Source organism: Vidua macroura, chromosome 26, assembly GCF_024509145.1.
Source record: "Vidua macroura isolate BioBank_ID:100142 chromosome 26, ASM2450914v1, whole genome shotgun sequence".
Lineage (NCBI taxonomy): Eukaryota > Metazoa > Chordata > Aves > Passeriformes > Viduidae > Vidua > Vidua macroura.
This window is the reverse complement of record NC_071596.1, coordinates 5,431,074-5,454,049: the sequence shown is the minus strand read 5'-3', so window position 1 is coordinate 5,454,049 and position 22,976 is coordinate 5,431,074. Positions and strand designations below refer to the sequence as shown.

At 47.4% G+C, this 22,976-nt stretch overlaps 1 protein-coding gene across 2 annotated transcripts in view; it reads right to left on the bottom strand.

The window, feature by feature from the left end:
- The window catches only part of CRTC1 (CREB regulated transcription coactivator 1), a 53,719-nt gene extending 30,743 nt beyond the window's left edge, over positions 1-22,976 (bottom strand). Inside the window, exons 1-4 of one of the 2 annotated variants that reach the window (XM_053999566.1) lie at positions 22,790-22,976; positions 4,861-4,977; positions 3,441-3,488; positions 601-738 (exon numbers count right to left, since the gene is read on the bottom strand). In XM_053999566.1, coding sequence (XP_053855541.1) covers positions 601-738; positions 3,441-3,488; positions 4,861-4,977; positions 22,790-22,966 — 480 coding nt within the window. In that variant the 5' untranslated portion in view covers positions 22,967-22,976. The remainder of the gene's footprint in view (positions 1-600; positions 739-3,440; positions 3,489-4,860; positions 4,978-22,789) is intronic. The other variant, XM_053999567.1, reaches the window with a different exon arrangement.

The window sequence follows — 22,976 nt, the reverse complement described above, 5'->3', positions numbered from 1 at the left end:
GAGGTGGTGATGGACACCCACAGGGGAGCTGAAGGGACCTGTGGGGTGGTGTGGCACCCACAGGGTACAGAAGGGCCTGTGGAACCCCCAGGGGAGCAGAAGGGACCTGAGGGGGTGGTGGGCACCCACAGGGGAGGAGAAGGGACCCGTGGGGTGGTGGGTACCCACAGGGTGCAGAAGGGATGGTGGTGGTGTGGCACCCACAGGGTGCAGAAGGGACCCGTGGGGTTGGTGTGGCAGCCCCAGGGTGCAGAAGGCACGCTGCTGGTGTGGCACCCACAGGGTGCAGAAGGGATCTGTGGGGTTGGTGTGGCACCCACAGGGTGCAGAAGGGACCCGTGGGGTTGGTGTGGCACCCACAGGGTGCAGAAGGCACGCTGCTGGTCTGGCACCCACAGGCTGCAGAAGGGACCCATGGGGTGGTGTGGCACCCACAGGGTGCAGAAGGGACCCGTGGGGTTGGTGTGGCAGCCCCAGGGTGCAGAAGGCACGCTGCTGGTGTGGCACCCACAGGGTGCAGAAGGGACCCATGGGGTGGTGTGGCACCCACAGGGTGCAGAAGGCACGCTGCTGGTGTGGCAGCCCTGCTCCCAAGGATATCTGCCGGCCGTGCTTGTCCACGGAGAGCGGGCGGCGGTGGGGCGAGCCCAGGCGGTTCCGGTCCCGGTACACTCTGTCCACCAGCCCGTGGTGCCGCGTGGTCCTGCTCGTGTCCAGCGCCGACGACTGGAACGGGGTCTGGGAGAGACACAGGGGTTACCCACAGGGAAACAGCCCCAGCCTGCCCAGAGCCTCCTCCTCCTCCTCCTCCTCCTCCTGTGCCAGGCTGGCTCGCTCCAAGGAATCAGAGTCAAAACAAGATGTGCGCCTTGTGCGGTTTTGTTTTCCCTCCGACAGCTTTTTGGGAAAGCTGCCTCCTCCAGAAGGGGCCGTGCTGGAGCTGCCCTGGCCTGGCCCAGCGCTGCCCTGGCACCTTGGCACCCCTGAAGCCCCGGGGCTGAGCGTGGCAGGAGCTGCCGGGCGCTGTCCACATGCCCTTGGTGCAGCATGCAGGGTGCACGGGAGGAACATGCCGACATCCAGAGCCCGACCCGAGGGCAGGAGATGCAGGGAGGAGCTGCACGCTGAGCTCAGCATGCCCCAGGACACGCTGCCTGCTCTCAGGCTGCCTCTCACCCCTCCTCGCAGCAGATTTATTTGAAGGGGACACTGAGAGAATGAAAAGAAAAAGAAAAGCAGTTTCCTTCCTCCTCTGTCGGATGGTTTTGAAGTGATTTTCAGCTCCTTCAGTGACCCGAGGTGGGATGATCCCACCTGGACTCTTATCTCACTGACATCCTGAGCAGATGATTTCAGAGCAGGAGGATGGCAGGGGAAGGACAGGGAAGATGAATTCCCAGGCTAAACTGGAAAACTTTCACATTTTCCACAGCCCTTCCCAGGGTGTACCGAGGGGGGGACAAAGGAAGTACCGAGGGGTCAATCTCTGCTCGTACTCCACCAGCAATTTATGGGTCTCCAGGGAGAAAAATCCTCCCCAGCCCTGCACTCCCTGCCAATGTGAACAGCTTTGCTGAGTCCCTCAACACCATCTGTTTGGAAATCCAAAATTTCCTCCTCCATTCAGGTGCTGCACGTGGCAAATGCACTGTCCTGTCTGCCAAGCCATGAAACCATCTGGCTTCCACATTCATCCTTTTTCTTTTGGGCTTTTTTTTTTTTTTCTTTTCTTTTTTATTTCCAAGTGTCAGCTTTGGCTGTTGAAAAGATTATTTCTACAAAGCTTTGCATTTATTTTGAAAGGCTTTGTTTGTATGAACTTTTTAAAGAGTCTTTCTGCTATTTTAAACTCTTTTCTCTTCAGCAAATATTGGGCTCCTCACCCTCTCTGCACACACAGGCTGTGTTAACAGAGCTGCAGAGGGGCTGTGGTGTTTATTTTCTCATTTCAGGGCCAACATTTTATATGCAGCAGAATATTTAAGGCAACAGGGGACTAGAAAGGAGCACAGTGACTTTTTACAGGACTCTCAGCACTTCAGATCTTTGGGTTTGTGCTTCACTTCCTCACTTGGCTGAGAAATCTCAACTAGAATCTCAATTTTAAGGGTTTTAAATTCAAAGACGGTGCTTTAATCTCTGCTGCAAGCACTGAGCAACAATCCCCACACACAAGTGGGAATATTCATCATTCCAAAGTGACAAAAGGTCTCAAACTCCTCCTTTTTTTCTGTTGTTACAGCCCAAAAGGCAGCAAAACTTGCAAATACGTGCTTGGAAGGTCAACAGGAAAAGCAATTTCCTATGTCACAGTGCTGCTAAAAAAGGAGCAGCCAGCCCTGAGCACAGGGCTCACCTGGAATTTAAAGGGAGGCCAAAGCATAAAATTATAAAGACAAAAAGTTCCGTGTAAAAACAGCTATTTCTTAGGATTCTGCCTTTTATTGGCACAATTTCCTTGTTAAAAACACAATAAAAATCTCATTTGAGTGCAGCAGTGGCACAAATAAACACAGAATGTGTCCCAAATCAGGGTTACAGTTTATAGAAAGAGGGATTTTGGGGCAATGCTGTTCCCTGCCTTTCCAGGAATCCAGATCCCAAAAGAATCCTGAATTCAGGGAACCAGAAACACCTGAGGAAATGGATATCACCTCCAACAGGTCTGGCTTCTCTCAGCAACCTTCCTATAAAATTTATTTAGAGCCAAAAACCAGGTCAACGTTCCTGGATTAAAATTCCCCATCTCTGCATGGCATGAGATATTTAACTCTAGGGGGAAAAATGGATTAAAAACAATGAATAGATCTGAGCATTGATTGGATTTGGGAAAATGAAGAACTAAAAGGGTTTCACTCCCCTGAAAAACCTTCAAGGGTTTGAGACCAGACCCAAAACCCCCCAAACCATGAAAAAAGCAGCTCAATACAGACAGGAAGGAAAAAGCTCAGTGCTCTCCAAGTGTCCTTTTAGGATTTATCAGGAAATAAACCCAGGAGAGGTGGATGAGGGGGAAGGAGGAGTGGTACCTACTGCTGGTTGATGTTTTGGTGCCTCCTGGTGCCAAGCAGGATTTGGGAATTCATTCTGCCCTTCCCCATGGATTTAAACATGCAGGCTGAGTGCACATGCTCAGAGATTGCTGAAACCACAGGCCAAGACTGAATAATCCACTGGCTGCACCAAAGAAACCCCCAAAAAACCAGAAATAACCACATGACAGCAAGTCCAGGGAGGCTGCACAGGAATTATTTGCATGTTCCAGACTGGGATGCATGGCAAAACCTGGATTTGTGTGGCAGCCCTGCAGTCCTGTGGAGCTGGGGGTGAACCAAATAAATCCTGTGCACAGCAGAGCAGGTGTGCAGAAATACGTATCCACCTGGGCAAACAGGACCAGTCCTAAATACGTATTTGCACAAACCTAAAAACTTGTTTACCAAAGAGACAGGAACTGCTCCAAAGGCTTCAGCCAGAGCTCCGTTGTGCTGCAAATCAAAGAAGCAGAAGATGCTCAGACACCAACGCTCTCAGCAGGCACAACCACCCAGGCTCTGCCTTCACACCATCCCAGAGTCGTTTGCAGTCGTGTCTTGAGCTTCAGACTGGAAAAACCTGGGAAGCTTTTCCCCCCTGCTACAAACACATGGGGTTGTTTTGTTGCTTGTCACCATTTGTTATCTGGAACAACATCGATTTCGGTTTGTTTTTTTTTTTTTTAGAGAGTGTGTGTGGGAAAAAAATATAGCAAACCCCCAGGGTTTAAGGATAGTTTGTTTCTGTCTCCTCCTCCAGTCATTCATAAATTTTTGAATATTCCCTTTTCAGCAGTCAGGATTAAAACAGTCCAGGTAAAAACCACCAGTGATGGCCATTGAGCACAGAAATACTGAAATATTATTGTTTAAAAGGAATTCTTAACCTCCTTAACAAAAAGCTGAAGAGAAAAGCTTGAATAGAGCAGATATTGTGGAGTAACACTGGGGACTTCAATCCACTACAAACCTCTGCTCTGTATTCCCCAAAGAATTAAAGATTAAAATAGACTTTTGCCTCTCCTCTGGCACAAGATTCAAGGTTTTAACCTGCCCAAATTCAGCTGTCTGCACCTATTTCAAGAAGCAGTTAGAGGAGGTCACCAAGAGTTTCTCCATCTTTATTAAGCAGCCTTCATCACAAAACCACAAACTGCAAAATTTCCTTCCCACCACATCCTCGTGAGCTCAACTGTAACTCTGACTGCTCAAAAAAGGAAAACTAATGCAGAAATGTTCATTATTTTGACCGCTCTAAATCAACTAAATGTGCAAATCAGGAGTCCACAAAGGATCCACCAACTAATCCTGTCCTTGGACAACATCCTCTGTCCAAACGTGCTTCAAACAGCAAAATATTCACCTGAAACTCTGATTTTCTGTTTAAGGTGCATCGTCCCTGGAGTCACAAAACCCAGCCAGGACATTCTTACATCTCCTTTCCAGCCAGCCCAAAAAAAAGTGATTATTCTGATACCACTTTTTGTCCCACTGCTCTTCTCCTCTCCCAAAATTCCTCCCACAGAACATGCACATCAATTCCTCCACCCCCCAGCCCCCAACATCATCTTTATTTCCTCCCATTTTGCTTTGAATTTACAGCATCTTCCCAGATTTCATCAGGAATTACTGACCCCAAAGCCTCACAACCAGGGACAGGAGAACTAAAATCTACCACAATCAACACTAAAAAATACCCACACATCCCAACCCCACCAGAAGTTTTTAAATGCTGACTTCTGGACCAGCAGCTGCCTGGGAGGGCACACCAGCATCCAAGCCCAGAATTCATCAGCAAATCCAAGGAAAAAGCCTCTGAACTCACCTGGAAGGGGAGATCCATGGCACTGTTCCCAATCTGGTTCACATTTGGCAATGACCCCCCGTAGTACTGGCCACGGCTCTGCCCCAGTTGCAAATATTGGGTTTTCTGCAGCTGTAGCTGAAAGAAAAGAAGGAAGAAAATACAATTTCAACTCTTATAGCCAGCACAACTTGACACTGCGATCACTGAGAGTGGAAATCATTAAAAGGCATCAATCCAACTTTTACAAAGGAGGGTCGACCTTCTCCACAAGTTTCTTGCAGCAGGAAAATCCCTGGAGAAAGAGCAGGGAGAGATTTCCGAGGAAAAGGCAAAGCCAGGTTTTCAAACAAAGGACAGAGAGGTTTGCACAGAAAACCCCTTCAGCCAAGGAATAATCAAACCACCACCAAGAATTCCCCGTGGGACAGCTCCACATGGATGGTCTGCAGAGCTTCCCTGAATTCCAGGTATCACTGTCCAGTAAAATATTCCAGGTGTTTGCCCAGAGCTGGAGACATTGCTGGATGTTCAGCTGGGATGCTCAGGGGAGCTCAGGGTGTTCAGGGGAGCTCAGGAATGTTCAGGGGTGCTCAGGGGAGTCAGGGGAGCTCAGGGTGCTCAGGGGAGCTCAGGGATGTTCAGGGGAGCTCAGGGTGTTCAGGGGTGCTGAGGAATGGTCAGGGGAGCTCAGGGATGTTCAGGGGAGCTCAGGGGTGCTGAGGAATGCTCAGGGATGTTCAGGGGTACTCAGAGGTTCTCAGGAATGTTGAGGATGTTCTGGAGTGCTCATGGATGTTCAGGGGTGCTCAGGGATGTTCTGAAGCTCAGGGATGTTCAGAGGAGCTCAGGGATGTTCAGGGGTGCTCAGGGATGTTCTGGGGTGCTCAGGGATGTTCTGGAGAGCTCAGGGATGTTCAGGGGTGCTCAGAGGAGCTCAGGGATGTTCAGGGGTGCTCAGGGATGTTCTGGAGAGCTCAGGGATGTTCAGGGATGTTCTGGGGTGCTCAGGGATGTTCTGGAGAGCTCAGGGATGTTCAGGGGTGCTCAGAGGAGCTCAGGGATGTTCTGGGGTGCTCAGGGATGTTCAGGGGTGCTCAAGGATGTTCAGGCATGTTCAGGGATGCTGCAGGTGCCCACCCCACACTGCCAGCACCCAGACAGGATTGCAGAGAAAAGGCCCAGCCTGTTCACTCCATGCCAACACTCTGGGGAGTATCCATGGAGGATCACAGAATTCCAGAATGATTTGGGCTGGAAGTGACCTTAAGGATCATCTCATCCCACCCCTGCCATGGGCAGGGACACCTCCCACCATCCCAGGCTGCTCCAGCCTGGCTTGGGCACTGCCAGGGATCCAGGGGCAGCCACAGCTGCTCTGGGAATTCCATTCCAGGGCCTCCCACCCTCCCAGGGAGGAATTTGATATTAAAACAGTCCCTGAGTACAAGCTCACCCTGAGCACAGCTCACGCATTTTCCTGACATTCAAACAATTCCTAGAAAACTCAAAGACCTTTTATGCAGAGAATTTTCCCCAGAAGCCAGCAATTTCCAACTGCACAAAATCTCTGTGCTTCAGCTGAGGGACCAAACTAATCCCTGACTCAGGAGCTGGCTCTGGAGGTGAAACCTCCCCACAGAGCTCAGAATGCCAGGATCCCTGAGGTGGGAAAACAGCTCCAAGGTCCTGTCCAGACTTTGCCAGGCTGCTCCCAAAACCTCAGCTCTTAGGGCAAGACACCACCCACACAGTGCTTGAGGGGTTTTTCCTTAAAAAAAAGGGCAGATAAACCCCCCAGGCTGAAGATTTAGAAAATATTCCCAGTTTTCCCTATCAAATGGCTCGGAATGGTCCCACATGAGGAGCAGGAAAGGCCCCTTTGCTTTTCTTGTGCAATATTTTGCCACGCAATTCCTGAAGCGAGACGTGAAATTAGAGAAACCCTGTGTTAGTATCACTTAATGAGTCACAGCCCCTCCAACTCAGAGCACAAAAAGCACAATATCAGAACTAGCTGTGCTTTTTCCTTGGCCCCTGCATATGTTTTTGTTGTTAAAAAAAAAAAAAATAGAAAGAAAAAAAAAAAAAAAAAAGCCTTGTTTGGGATTTGGGCCAAACATTGAAGTAACTATTTCAACAGGTGTTGGTTTCCTTTCAAGAACCTCCAAAAGGCACTCAGGGAGGAGGGGGTGGCTTTGTGTTTTTTTAGGATTTTGGGTTTTTCTCAGGATATTCCCACCTCAAAGCAGCACAGCACAGGGAGGTCAGGAGCATTTGTCTTTCTTGCTGCACTTCCATGGAAATGAGGCGACCCAAGAGCTGGGGAGGCCGGGCTGTTCAGTGCCTCGGCTGCACCGTTGATTTTAGCAAGGATAAACACTCCTGGAGATGCGTGCCAGAAATAAGAGCAGAGATTGCTGCTCTCATCCATCAGCACACCGGGGAGAGCTGGGCTGGCTGCTCTGCTCAGCTCCTGCCTTTCAGGAGAGAGTGGCCCCCAGACTCCGCATTTATTGGAGCCCATCAACAACTGCCACTTGCAATCTGGGAAGATCAAGTGGAAGCAGAGCAGGATTTGTGTCCTGAGCGCCTCCGAGCTCCGCCTTTTGAGCTGCAAGAAAACTTTTGTTTGAATCTTAGGAGCTTGCTGTCATTCCAGCAGGAAATCAGGAGTGAAATCAGCTCTGGTTTTTCCCTTCTCTGCAAAAAAAAAAAACAAAGCTGCAAATTTCTCTCATATACCTCAGTGCACAGTGGGAAGCAGCATCAAAATCCAGAATAAAAGTTTGGGAAGGGACCTTAAATATGATTTAATTCCACCCCACACCTTCCACTATCCCAGGCTGCTCCAGCCTGGCCTTGGACACTTCCAGGGATGGGAAATCCACAATTTCTCTGGGCACTCTGAGCCAGGGCCTCCCCACCCTTTAGGAAAACAGATGCTGTGACCAAAATGAAATTTCATTTTCCTCTCCATCCACCCTGCGAGGAGGAGCAGGTACATGGCACAACTGGGGCTGAGGATTTGAGAGGGCTTTGAATTGAAAAGAAAATAACAAAAAGGAAAAGCCTTTTCTGAACAGAAAAATTGCAATTACTCTGGAAATGCTAACGAGTGTCAGGGCAGCCCCAGGGTTATCTCCTGGGGTTGGATTCAATTAGTGCAATTTGGATTCTGGATGAATTTAGACAGGGGAGGATGACAAGGAATTACTGAGTGCTCACCAGATTTATTAATTTCATGAAGCACCAGAATTTGGTGGCTCTACATTGCAGCTTTTCCATCTCTCTGTGGTGTGGCCAAGAGCAGCTCCCTGACAGCTGAAAATATTGCTAAATATCCCAGTTCCTTCCCAAGGAAGCTTTTGGTAAGGAAGCAGCTTTTGCTTGTTAAACCACTTTATTTCTACTTGGTTTTCTTGTTCTGAAGAAATGCTCCCCAAACACCAGATCCAAATGGAATCTGTAATTTTCCTTCCACCAGCCTTTCTCTTATTCCTATTTTTTTTCCTTTAAAATTCAATAAATCATGAAAAATCACATAATTGATGTGAATATTTATATGAAATACCTCAATTTTTCCATTTGGGTTACAGTTTGCTGGACACACAGCTGTGTTTGTAGGGAGAGATTCAGGTTCTACAATTAAAAAAATAATAAATAAAGACAGAAACAAAACCCTAAATACAAATCCGGTTTTCCTACAGATTTTCTAATATGCAGATAGGAATTAAACAAAGCATTTATTAAGAATTCAATACTTGAAGTTACTGAAATTCTTCCCTGAAAAATTCTGAGTAAATTACAAATTTGTGGGCAGAACTTATTGGGAAATTTGGCAGTTTGGGCACTGTAAATCAACTCAAATCCACAGTAAAGGTTTTTCTTAAAATGCCTTTTTTAACAGATGAGATGTGGACTGCCAGAACGATAATAAAAGGGTGGAGTGTCCGTTTGATAAAACCCCAGATATCTGATGACTACAGGAAGCAAAGATTTGGTGATAACAGCTTTTGCACTGCCTTGCAGTTTCCACACTGAGCTTTCTTATAATTTCATTTTTTACCCTTTAAAAAAAAAAACCCTTCCTCTTTAGAACCTCCAGCCTAATAAGCAGCAAAACCAGCGCAGATTAAAATTAGAAAAGTATTATTAAAGCTTAATTGGGCCTTCAGTTCTGCAGGCAGGATTTAGTGGGAGTTTTAGAGGCTGCATTACTGGGAAATCCCGTTGTGCCAGGCTGAGTTTGCTTGGGCAGGGATGGATTTCCCAGGAATTCTCAGCTGGAGCAGCCAGCCCTGCTGGGTGCAGGATTGGGGATTGGTGTCAGGAGTGGATTTGGGATGTGAGGAACTTGCCAGAGAGGAAGCAGAAGAAAAAGAGGCTCCTCAAGTCCTGGTGTGGCTTCTCTCTGCAGCTGGGATTAAACAGCAAGTCAAACAAGCTGCAGCTCCTGCTGCCATCCCAGGGGATTGGAGCCTTCAAAGGGAGATTTCTCCCCATCCACAGTCCTCGTGTTGATAAGAAAAGCAAATAAAAGCTCAAAAAGAAAGAGACCTTAACAGCCATTTAATAATTGGGGGTTAGATTTAGTGGCAGTGCTGCCACGAGCTACAAATCACCTCATGAACCCTTGAATTATTTAAAAAGTTCTTTAAGGTGCCAAAAACTCTCCAACCACCCAGACTTTGGCTTCTCAAGGGAACCTTTTTCTGTTAACAGTCCAAAATTCACACTAAAATTCGAATTTTAAAAACTCAACGCTTGCTACTTAAATAATTACTAAAATTTGAGTAGCAATGAATAAACATTGAAAATAAAAATGAATACACATTGAAATAACTGCTCGTTTATGAGCCCACCCTCCCTGAAAACTGCCTGAGATTTATTTTCTTTAATGCAGTGAGGAAAGAATCACAAATGAGTGAGAAAAAATCCTGGTAAACCAAGGAAAAGGGGATTTCTGTGTTGGCCACACTTTTGGTAATTCCAGCAGCTGAAAATTAAAATCAATAATGAGCAGACACAAAGTTCTGAGCACAGAACAAGTTTCAGGGGGCAGAGGATTTGGTTTTAGATCCCAAACTGTTCCCATCTCAGGGATCCTCCTGGAAAATGGGAATAATCCCAGCAGGGGGATGTTGGAAAGGCTGTTCTGGAATTCCTCACAGTCCTTCCCTGCAGGTTTAATTCTCTCATCAGCAACTCAAAAGTCTGAGTGGAGCTCCAAGCCTGGAATAATCCAGGGAAAAGTGGGAATAAATGAAGATATTCCAAATATTCCAGAGGCTCCCAGTCAGCCACCAGCACCTCTGGATGCCACCTGGGGAGTGAGGATAAATGAATTAAAATATCCTGCTGCTCCCAGAGATGAATGAAGGTTGGGAAGACTTTTGGACTTTTTAATCTCTACTCAGTGAATACTGCTTGTTCTTAAAATTTTATCATGTTTTGGATAATTTATTGCAAATAATTACAAATACTTCCATTATTTACATGTTACTGATATAAATTCACTCATGCTGTTATCAAATATTCAATGGCTGAAGAGATGGATTTGCAAGTTTAGCTTTTTATTTTAATTTCCCACGCAATTAAAAATTAATATTGTGAAATCTAGCAACAGCAATATTTTCACCTCAGCAGGCACCTGTAATATGTAAATAATGGAGTTTATCTTCAATGCCCTGATAAATGAGGGAAATAAATCTTATGGTGCAAAGCCACATGTTTGAAATTGTCTTTCAGAGCGCCTCAGAGAAAGAAAAAAGGTGTGATAACAGCAAACCACAGCTCAAATTCTGTGATAAAACACCCTGATCCTCTAGGAAAGGGCTTGAGCCAGAGGGAGATAAAAAATATCTGCAACTCCTGCGAGGTGAGCAGGCTGAGAGATAAAAAAGGGGGCTCTGAAATCCCAAGCAGTGCCTGTGTGAACACAAAGGAGCCCCTGCAGCTGCTGAAAAACCTCTCCAGAATTAAGGCAGAACTGCAAATTCCCTGCTCTGACAGAGGAGAAGGAGGTGATGGAGTCAGTTCTTATCTCCAGTCTGTGATCACCTGAGGAAGGCATTCCCACCCTTGGGATTTGGGACTCCAACCAGGGCTTTTTTTTTGGGGAATAATCAACATTCCATGGCCACGAGGAAGAGGGAAGGGGATGCAGAGGCAGCTCCTTCGCTCTCCCAGCCCCATTTGTCAGGATAAAGAGCAGAGGAGCCTGTGCCTCTGTCTGACTGGGCTGTCACACTCAGGAAGAGGCAGATTTCTAAAGTCACCGATTTCCTGCAGTTTCCAGCCGTGCTCCAAGAGCAGCAGAGGCTCCAAAGGCACAGCTGTTCCTCCCAGGAAGGAGGGGAGAGGAAATGAAGGCTGAAGTTGAGAGGAAAGGGATAATCCACAGTGAGAGCAGCTGCTCTGCCTGCCTCGCTTGGGACTCCAGAGATTCCAGCAGCGGCTTGGAACAAAATGTTTTGCAGTGGTTTGGAGGGGGTGTTTTGAATTTTCAGGGTGTTTTTAAGTGTCATGAAAGTGAAGATTTGAAGGCTGGCTCTGGACAGAGGAGTGAGGACAAGCCCAGGAAAAGTTTCCCTTGTTGCCTGTGCCAATCCTTGCTGGGCTCCCAAGGATCCTGGTGTCCTGGAGCGATGGATTTTGCAGGGAATGGGACAAGCAAAGCCAAAACAGGAAGCCAAATGTCTACTAGAAACAAAGTGAAAATTACCCCGAAAAACTGCAGACATATGGGATGAACTGGATGTGACCCCAGGCTCGTGGAACTGCTACATCATTGTTTACTCCTCCAGCACCACAACTGTCACTGCAGTCACTTTTAAGGATTTGTTCCATTATCCCATCGCCGTGTCAGGACACAAACACGGCTCTCAGGCCAAGCAAACGCAGCCAGGAAGAACAAAAATGTAGGAAAAGGCCCAAAAAAAGAGCATTTTTGTTGCTTTTTTTTTTTTTTTAAGGGAAGGAAGCTGTTGTAATATCTTGGAATTTAGCAGGCACAAAAGAGCAGCAGTTTTGTTTCTGCCACTGAGACACTTCCCAAGCAACTCCTTCCTCAGAGCTGAGCTGAGAACATGAGGCCAGCCTTGATTTTCAGGGATTTTTATTTTCACTGCTAAAACACCCAAATTTTCTCCGAAACTTCAAAAATTAGCAACAAAACGGGAGGTGACACCTCCAAGGACCAGGAGCAAAGGGTTGTGCTGCTGCCTGGGATTGTTCCAGCTCCCACCAGCTCAGCACAGAGCAAAGGGGGAGCAAAATCTTCCTCTTCCATCTCCTGCAATGAAACGGGAGCTCCATGGAAAAACAAACTGGGATTCAGAAAAAGCTGTTTTCATCATGAGAGTAATAAAAACTACCAGGCACAGGGAAGGGCACGGCGAGGCAGCTGACTTGAGACTTTGTAAATCTGATTATTTTTAAGGTTACCTGATAGTATTGCTTCAATCCTGCACTTCCAGTGGCTTCCCAGGAAAATCCTGAGGGCTCAAAAGCTGCAACACCTGCAGGAGGCCCCTGCAGCTGCTGAAAAACCTCTCCAGAATTAAGGCAGAACTGCAAATTCCCTGCTCTGACAGAGGAGAAGGAGGTGATGGAGTCAGTTCTTATCTCCAGTCTGTGATAAGCTGAGGAAGGCATTCCCACCCTTGGGATTTGGGACTCCAACCACTCATTTTTGTAGGCTGCATGTCCAGGAAGCAGAGAATTGGGAGGCAAGGATCCCTTCTTCTTTGTTATCATCAAACTTTGGGCACTTGGGTGACTTCTGGAGAACAGGAGACAGAGCAAACCCAAAAACAACCCCAAAAAGGAACCCCAAAAAGGAGAGACACAGCCCTACCCCACACAGCTGAGGTACAACACAGCACCCACTATAAAACAACCTAAAATAAATTTCTCACAGAAAAGTCTGACTTAAAGGGACCATTACAGTCAACCTAAAATAAATTTATTGCAGACTAAACTGAGTTAGAAGGGATCCCATCAGGATCAAGCTAAAATGAATTTATCACAGAACAGGCTGAGTTAGAAGGGACCTATCAGGATCAAGCTAAAATGAATTTATCACAGAAAAGGCTGAGTTAGAAGGGACCCACCAGGATCAAGCTAAAATGAATTTATCACAGAACAGGCTGAGTTAGAAGGGATCCCATCAGGATCAACCTCAAATAAATTTATCACAAAACAGGCTGAGTTAAAGGGATCCACCAGGATCAAGCTAAAATGAATTTATCACAGAACAGGCTGAGTTAGAAGGGACCCACCAGGATCAAGCTAAAATGAATTTATCACAGAACAGGCTGAGTTAAAAGGGATCCACCAGGATCAAGCCCAACTCCTGGCCACGCACAGGACACCCCAAGAATCCCAACTCAGAACTGCAATCCAAATGATCCTTTGCTAAGAGCATTACAGCCCAATAAATTCCATTCATGAGAGCTGGGATGTTATTGATCAGCAAAGCAGGAATCAGCTGAGCCCTGGCCAAGCCCCAGCGCTGCACTTTGAGCGCTCCAAGAGAGCCAATTATTACTCATGAGTTCATGTTTTCTTCACCTTCCTGTTGAAGAGATTATTTAAGACCTCAAATCACTTAACTGGATTGTTTTGTCCTCTTATGAGTCATCTCCAAATTCCAAGGCCCCATTAGATTCTCCTTCAGGAGCTGCAAGCAGCTCCCCAGCTTGCCTGAGCTATAAAACCGTGAGGAAACGGGGCTGTAAAAATCAGCCAGGCTCGCAGCTCTCCCCCAGCTGCCTCCTCCAATTCCTGTCAAAGTGGAAAGATCTCACACCCCAACACTATTTACAACCCCCCCCCAAATCCACAGCACACTCAAATCCTTTTTTTTTTTACATAAATAATTTTTTAACAAGAAAAAGACATTTTTTTTTTCACAAGAAAAATCAATTTTCTCTTGTGAGCCCAAAGAAAATGAACCAGAAAGAGGAGGGGAGAGGGGAGGTAATTTAATACTGTGATAATTTTTTATTTCTGTTTTATTTCTTTTCTAATCTCCTAACAGTAAAAACAGAGAAAAACTGCATTTTCCTCCCCAAAATGAATGAATATGAATCACTGGGTGGTCGAGGGCAAAGAATCATTAGGAACACACCTTGCAGGATTTAAATAAATAAACAAAGGCACAATAATAAAGAATTCAACTTAATGCACAGGCTGCGACTCGGTGTTTAAAACCACTTTTGCTATTTCTGGTGAACAAAGGTTTACTGTTTAAAACTTCACAGTCACAACTGAGCAGCAAAAACAGGATACAGCAAACTGGAGCCTTAAAATAGTGACTATTCTTCCGAGTTGTGCTCTATCGCCGGGCAGGGAGCCAAGCAAAGCTACAACAGGCACCAAACCTGATTTGAGAGCTTTGAAAAACAAACCCCAGCCCGTGGCAGCGCAGAGAGTGGCACCCTCCTTCCCTGCCAGGCTTTCAGTGAGAGGCAGGCGTGGATGCTGCTGATAATTCAACAGAGAGCACAGGAGAGGGCTGGAAGCTTGTTTATTATTTGATATCCAGAAAGGAAAAAATTCTTTTTGGTTCTATTTAGATGGAGCTCGACACTCTCCAATTTTTTTGTTTATTTTTGTCAGTGTTATTAGGTAACAATGAATTGTGCAGAGAATTGGGAGGCAAGGGTCACTTTGTCTTTGTTATCATCAAACTTTGGGCACTTGGGTGATTCGTGGAGAGCAGGAGACAAAGCAACCCCAAAAACCAACCCCAAAAACCAACCCCAAAAAGCAGAGACACAGCCCTGCCCCACACAGCTGAGGTGCAACACTAATTACTACAAAGCAACCTAAAAATAAATCAATTTATCACAGAAAAGGCTGAGTTAAAAGGGACCTTCTTTTTTTTAAAGCAAATATTCCTTCTGAGCAGGGATCTAGAGAACGCCAGGAAACAATTGTCCAGCTTCAATAAAAAGCTCCTCAACCATCCCCATCCCTCCTATTGAAATGCCTCAGAAAAGCTGAAATAAAAGCAGAGATGCCCTCATTAAGTAAGATGAAAATAGCTTTTATGTTCCATTTTTTATTTTTAGCTAAAGAATGAAAATTCAGTTATGTAACCCTACAAGTTTCGTAAATTAGGAGCCAAGCAGGGCATGTTTGCACTCTTTGGGGTTCAGGGCCACCTCACTCTGCCCTCAGAGTGGCCAAAAGCTACAGAAAATTGTTTGTGGCTTGAAAATGTGGCATCAGCCAACCCTTCAGGTACCAAAAATATCCAAAATATGCTCAGAGTCCAAATTCTTCGAATGCAAAAGGCTCATTCAGCACAATCATCTCCCTGAACCAGAGGCAAATCTAATTACAAGGAGAAGGTCAATCAGACATTTGAGTCTGAGCTGGCTGCTGGAAACTTGTGCAGTATTTCAGATATTAAATAAATATTAAATCAGATCTTTTCTATCCCTCTTGCTGCCAGGAATACAATCAACACCGAGACTCTGCAAGGAATCAAAAAGTGAGAAGTCAGGGGATGAAACAATCCCTGCCTTCCCTTCTCCCACGGAGGTTTTTTATTCCTTTAATCCAGCTTACAGATGTTGAAATCCCACTTTGAGGCTCCAGAGCTGGGAAAATCTCCTGCACAGCTTCACCAGCTGCTCCTCCAACAGCTCTGAAGAGGCCCCATCCTGTCACCAACAACTGCTCCTCTGTCTGAGGTGGGAGCTATCACCATCTGCCTGGAAATTCATATTTTTTGGGATATCAACTCCAATTCCCTCCCCTCCGAGACCTCGGCCATCCAAGGAAAATAATATTCACATAAACAGTACTAGCTGGGTACCAAAATTAATTGCAAATTCATCTGACAGAGCTGCAGTGTGCAGTTAACACATCTTACTGCTCTGGAGTGATAAGTAACCAGAGTGAAACCACCAGTGAGCAGCTCAGCAGGGACAGCACAGAGGAGATTTTCCCAATCATCAGGAAAAGTGATAGACCAGGCAAAGGAAGGAAAAGGCACTTGGAGAAAACCTGCCTGTGAAGCAGAGACTTTCAGCCAGGGCTGGGGAATTCTTGCTGCAGCCTCAAGCTGCAACACTTGAGCCTCCTCCACTTCATTATTTAAGAGCTGTTTTTTGTGGGGGTGTGGTGTTGTTGTTTGATTGCAAAGGATTGTTCTGGTACAAGGGGAAGGATTTTTAATTCCTGAGAAATTATTTGCAAAACAAGGCTGTTATCAACACTTGGTTACAACTTTATAAAACCCCAAGGAGATCAGGCCAAAACATAAATCACAAAGTGATCAAGAGGGGCTGTTCAGTGCTCCACAAACACTGCTGGAGATCCTCATTCCCGGATTTCACTTCCAACACCACAAAATGCAAATCATTTCAAACAAATCAAAGCAACATTTTAAATATTAACTCCAGAGATGCTGATAATAGAGACTCACATCCAGCTGCCACCTCGAGCTCACGGAATTCCAGAATGGTTTGGGTTGGAATCCAACCCTGGCCTCGCACACTCCCAGGGATGGGGCAGCACAGCCTTTGGGATCACATTTGTTTCACAAAATGTGAGGAGTTGAGCCCAAAAGAGAACAAAGTGAAGAGCAGCAGTGAGGTCACAGCCCGTCACTGTCACAAAATGAACCCTGTTCCCAAAAAATCCACCTGATTTTGAATTTGCTGCTGTTCACTGCCTCACTGCAAGCCCTCAGGAATCTCTCAGCAACAGCTCCTCCAGCACAGCTACAAAAACACCAGGGCAGAATTCCAGCCAGCACAACCAGGAATGGTTTTAACCCAGAGAAGCTTCTTCTCTTTACATTTTTTTTTCCAAGATACAGCCTTATATTTGCTGAAAAGTGCCTTGAAGCCTACTTGAGTTTCAGATCCTGCATTAGGCACAAAAATATCGATGCCAGTGTGGAACAGAGCATTAGGGAGTGATCGATGCTGTCAGGGCCATGGACCAAACTGCCCTTCCACTGCTCAAGAAAATGTTCCTTTGCAATCACAGCTGGATAATGGAGAACACAGATAAATATTTAGCCTTTAATACATTTTGGTTAAATCCCTATTGATCATTTTTGAGAGGCTCTCTGGTTTTTGCCAAATTAGTGTTTGATTACCACGACAATGGAGGTGCTCAATAACACTCAATCATTTCACAGAATCCCAGACTGGTTTGGGTTGGAAGGACCTAAAAATCATCAAATTCCACCCCTGCCACAGGCAGGGACACCTTCCACTACCCCAGGCTGCTCCAAGCCCCTGCCTTGGACATCTGCAGGGATGGGAAATCCACAACTTACCCGAGCAACCCCTGCCAGGGCCTCCCCACCCTCACAGGGAGGAATTTCTTACAGAAAATCCACACAGTGCAGGAAATTTTGGGTTAAAACTCCCCCCAAAAAGCCCCAAAGCCATGGGTTTGGTTTAATCTGGTCCATCCCTGCTGTAGCCACACGTGACCACACTGGACTGAACACAGTGCTGGACACAGGAGGGAAAACTCTCTCTGAAATGTGCCCAGTGCTGCTGCCTCAGCACAGTCAGGGCTTTGATATTCCTGAAGTGCAGGAAGTGCTGCTGAACCAAAATCAATGGCATTGATAAATTGATTATAAAATGGAGAACAGAGTGTTAGTGAGAGGAGCAGGGCGTTGATGGGTGGCAGATTTCAATACACGTTGTTTCTGAGATAGTTCGAAAAATAAAAATGCAGTTTAGTAGATAAAAAATTCGGTAAGAACTAATCTGATGGAGAAACCCAAGAACAGGTAAAAATGGTTGCCAAGCCCACGTCTTCACACAACCACAACCACACTCTGGGCTTTCCAGGCCCTGGGGTTTCCCCTCCTTCTCCTCTGTGCTGGGAGGAAAAGCTCTTTTTCCATCCAGCTCACAGATCCTGAAGACAGCTCACCCTCAGGCCACACTGCTACTAAAATCATTTTTCAGTACCAAATACTCTTGAAAATTACTCTGAGGCACAATTCCTGTGCCTGTGTTTTGTGGGTGGTGTTTTACTCAGGCAGAGATCCTCCCTCAGCCCTGGCCAGCACAGAACTCAGATTAACTCAGCACCAGCCCCGAGGCCTTTGGCACCTCGGGCACTTCTGCACTCACAGCTGGAACTCAAAGCCTGCACCACACATTTCAATTTCTGACTGGTAAACCAAGAGATTCAGTATCCACACCTCCCCCTTTTCAGGGTAACCACAAGCTCAGCTCCCCTCTGCAGCTTGTTTTGAGGGGAAAACCCCAAATCAACCCCAAAGAACTGGAAGGACTGACTGTACCTCACCTTGAGAACAAATTCTCTTCCTAAATGAGCACCTTCTATAAATGCAAATTACCACCCAGTGCTGATGCTAAATAAAACCCAAGCGCAGCAGCCGGAGCTGAGTCCCACATGTTCACCCTGAGAATTACAACCAAACACCCAAAATGCAGCAGTTGTACAATCCAGCTTCACGTGCTCCCAGAGCCTTCCCAGCTTTGCTACATCATTAACACCGAGGGATTTGGCCACTGCACACAGAAAGACTTTGTCCAACAGCAGCTGGGCTGTGTGGGAGTGATGGGACAATCCGTAAAAAAGTCATTGTCTCCTTAAAAAATAATAATAAAAAAAAAAAATCCAACAAAAGCTGCCTGGGTTTGCCAGAAGAAACCTTGCCCTGCTCAGAGCAGTTTCCCAGGATGGCACAGCAGAGCTCTGTGTTTACCTTGGACAGCTCAGGCAGGCTGAGGGAAGCCAAGGGTTGCACAAGAACAGAGATTCTTTGTGCCCTGGCAGGTCCCCTCTGCCTCTCACCCTGCTGCTTTACAAACATTCTTTCAAAGAATTAAGGGCACTGCTGGCTCAGCCAGCCTGTGATGCCACAGCCTGAGGTGGTGGCACCTGGAGCACCTCTGGGGGTTCCAAACTCTCTGCTTTGCTTGGGGTCCTGCTCTGTGATGGCCACTGGTGGCACCTGGAGCACCTCTGGGGGTTCCAAACTCTCTGCTTTGCTTGGGGTCCTGCTCTGTGATGGCCACAAGGTTCCCAGGAATGGCCTCAAGCTTTGCAGGCTGGACATCAGCAGGAATTCCTGCAAGGAAAGGTGTTGGAGGGGCTGCGAGTCCCCAGGCCTGGAGGTGACACTGGTGGGGACAAGCTTGGGCTGGGAGGGCTTTTCCAACCTCAGTGATCCTGGAGAAGGGAATTCAGCACAGCAGTGGTGAGCACAGGTGAAGCCCAAGCCACTCATTTCTTGGTCTGGAAATGTGCAAACTCAGGGTTCAAACTTTGGGAAAGTTAATGAAGAAAAAAATACCCTCTAAAGCTTGAAAAATTCACGTTTGTGTTGGAGAGAAACTCACTTTTAAGCTGAGCTGCCAGCTGGAGCATCAATCTCTGTGCTAGGAGGGCTCAGTCCTGATTTTGATGCATTTCTTTAATATCTCTCAGACATTCAAAACCACTCTTACGTCATCAGGAATTTCTTTTGTATCACATTATTTAATAAAAACCTGCTGAAGACATCGGGAACCGCTGCAGCTCTGTATCATCATCATCATTAGTGCCTCTCATTTTTAAAAGCAGATTAGCATTCCTGATTTAACTAAGCTTTTAAATACTGTTTTGCATATTATCTACATCCAACTCTGAGCTGGGGATGTACAAAGAGACATTTTGATCTCTTCACCAGGAACCAGAAAACCACTGAGTGCCTCATTTTTAAGTACAAATTTTGTGGCAGGGGGACGTGTGTGGGTTTTACACACACCCCATCACAAACTGTGGGGTTCTACTTCATTTTTATTTCAAATAAAATTCAAATCTGTGCTATTACAACATACCCCACTTGACAAAATTAAACTGCAACAGGATTTTGTATTAAAATTAGCCAGGTTTAAAATATAAACACGGACTTTTTACTTCACGTGGTTTTCAGGAACGTAACAAAAGCCACGCAGAACTTTGGATAACACCTAAAAATAAACAAGCAAAGGAGGATGAAAATTTGCACAATGTCTCCAAACATCACCATTAACCTGGATTTAATTCCCTAGGTTTGTTCCAGGGCAGGTGGGGCTGGGAGACAGCACCCACTGGCAGCTTTTTGGAGGTTGGGGGGTCTTTATTTTCCAAGGTAAGACTGCAAGGCCCATCAGAGGGAGCTCAAACACAGTTCTGGCTGAAAGCCCTCAAAAATTAAGTGACTTTAAGTGAATATTAAAATTAAAAAAGCAATCATGGAAACTTGAGAAAATCTCCAAAAAGAACAACCCTTAAAATGCAGGTCACAAATTAAAAATCTTACATTTTTTAGCGTTTCAAGAGTTGCATATTGAAGGGCTCAGCAGTATCCGCACATTAATTTTTTGGTTAATTACAATTTGAAAGGGCAGCAACAACCTTGGGTGAGTAAATAGCTGCATCAAAGCATCCCTGGGCTGAGAAATTGAGACAAGCCCTGGTAAACAAGCCCAGAAATCAGTGCAGTCCTGAAATTCCAAACCTCACAGAGAAAAAAAAAAAAAAAAAAGGAAAAAAAGGGAAGGAGCAGAGCCACAAACAAAAAACAGGAGTCAATGTCACAGAGAAAAAAAAATACTAACTCCCCCTCTCCTGTCCTCACCCACTTTGTTACTATGGGACTGGCAGAAAGCTCTGGATTATGAACACCAAGGTCCCACTCACAAGACAATTAAGCAGCTCCAGAGCTTCCATCGACCACCCACCTCCGCTCTGCGCAAGGTCTGCGCCTCCCAGCAGAGCTGAAATGCCAAAAATCCACTGTGCCAGCTGAAAAACAGCACTCTGCTGCTCCACGCTACAGGGAAACCCTCTGGAAAACAAAGTTGATTCTTTCTCAAATGATTTTTGGGTTTTTTTTTGTTTTGGTTGGTTTGTTTTTTTGGGTTTTTTTTTGGTGAGGGTAGTAAAGGAATGGGGTGGATCAGAACTTAAAAATCCCACACGGATCCAACATCATAAATAGGTGGAAGATGACCACTGCAGAAAGGAAGTTCAGAATTTCTGCCTCTGCTCTGAGCAGTAACCAACAATAAAGCAGACGAGATGGTAAACATTGCAAAAAGACAATTACTAATAATGAAAAGGCAACAGAAATTTTGGGCTGCTTCCACCAACTGAGTAAGGCGTTTTCAAACTGACAGCAACGTGCTGCTTGCCAAACGAAAACGAGAGCAAACAGCAAAGTTGTGCTTAACCCCTTTTTGCTTTTATGCTGCATTTTAAACCCCGATGAAATCATGGAATTTGAAAGAAAAAGTCTACAAAGGAGACATTTTACTCAGCTCTCTGCTCAGTGTTTCCATCACTTCAGTACCCAGAATGCTCAGAAAAGTTATTCATCTTGGGTGCTTTCCTCAAAACCAGGTTCTTGAGAGTGTGATGGGTTTCCAAGAGCAAAACCTGGCTTAGGAGTGCTCAGATTTGGGAGAAACTGAGATGGGATTCAGGAGAAATGAATCTGGATTCTGACTCCTCCTGCAGAAGGTGAGAGCTCAAGGTGTGAGTTAATTGAAGGACAACCTGTAATTGCAGATTGCAAGAACTCCCTGAGGAACACCCAGCTCTGGAGTGGCAGCAAGGACTGACCACTGAAGGCAAAATCCCAGGATATTGAGCCATGCAAGATGATTCCAGTGACTACAAACACCTCCAAATTATCCTCACTCTGGTGCCAACCAACTCCAGCAGGAACATCCAACATCCAGGTGAGCGTGAGCTCCAGCCCCACACCTTCCCAGGCTGGAGCCTTTCCTTCCCATCCAACCAGCAGCACCACCAGTTCAAAACAAATATTTACCCTCTCCTGACACGGTGGAATAAAAGGGAACCTTTTCCTGCAAATCCAACCCGTGTGCTCTGTTGTTCTTGCAAAGCTTCCGCCGCAAACAGGCTCGTAAATTTTCTTGAAGCAGTTAAAAACAAAACACTGACACGAGCAGGTGAGACAAGAACAGAACAACATCCCTGAATCTGGACCAGGAAAGGCATCTCGCGCCCGGAAAGCGCATTGGTTATGCCGGGAATTTCTGCTGATGGGCTTTGCAGAGACATCACCAGCCAAGGGAGGCTTTGGAAGTGCAGCAATTTGCACCTACGACAACCGGAGCGTAACGGCAACAACACCGGCCACGGCGAGCCCGGCAGCTCCCGCCCGCGGCTGCTCCGTGCCCGCAGCCGGAGCGGCGGGGGATGCTCCGGGGGGGCTCGGAGGGACCCCAGCCCAGCAACCAGGAACCCACCGAGCACTCCGGTGAAGAAACCGCGACACCTGCTCGGAGCTGCGAGCGAAGCGCAGCCCCCGGCCTTGTGCCGGCATCAGGAGCTGGGGATCCCTCCGGGCGGGGCTGGAGGAACCGGGATCCCCCTCAGAGCCGGGCCTGTCCCGGGCTGATGCAATTGGGATCTCCCCTCAGACACCGGCGCAGCATCCGGGATCCCCCTGCCCTCCGAGCTGGGGCCTGTCCCGCTGTGAGGAGCCGGGACCCTCCTCAGCCCCCCTCGCAGGGGACACGGCGGTGCCCCCGCCGCAGCCCCCGCCCCGCCGGGCCCGCTCCGGCCGTGCCGTGATGCCGCTGCCCCGACCCCCCCCCCTCCCCACCTCCCCGCGGCAGGTGTCGGTCTCCGGAGGATGCTGCGGGCCCGGTGGGCGGCGAGGGCCGGGCCCGGTGCCGCGGAACCGGGGGTGGGGGGGAACGGGGGCCGTGAGGGGGGGGGGGGGCTGAGGGGGCCTCCCCCCCCTCCCCTCCCCACACCGCGGGCGCCGCCCGCCCCCGCCAGGGGGCGCTGCCCGCCCCGCCCGCCGCGCGCCGCCGCTGCCCCCGGCCCGAGGGGCTCCGCGGGGGGGGCGCCGCCCCTCACACACACACACACACACACCCCCCCCCCGCCCGCCTCAGCCGGGGGCGGCGGCGCCGAGGCTCACCCGGTGCGCGCGGGTCAGGCTCAGGTCCTTCATGACCTCCTCGAAGGCCGCCGTCTCCTCCGCCTGCTTCTGGTTGTGCAGCGCGATCTTCTCGCTGAATTTCCGCGGGTTGTTCGAGGCCGCCATCTTCCCCCGTCCGCATCCCCCTCCCCGCGGCCGAGGGGGGGCGACGCGCATGCGCCGGCCC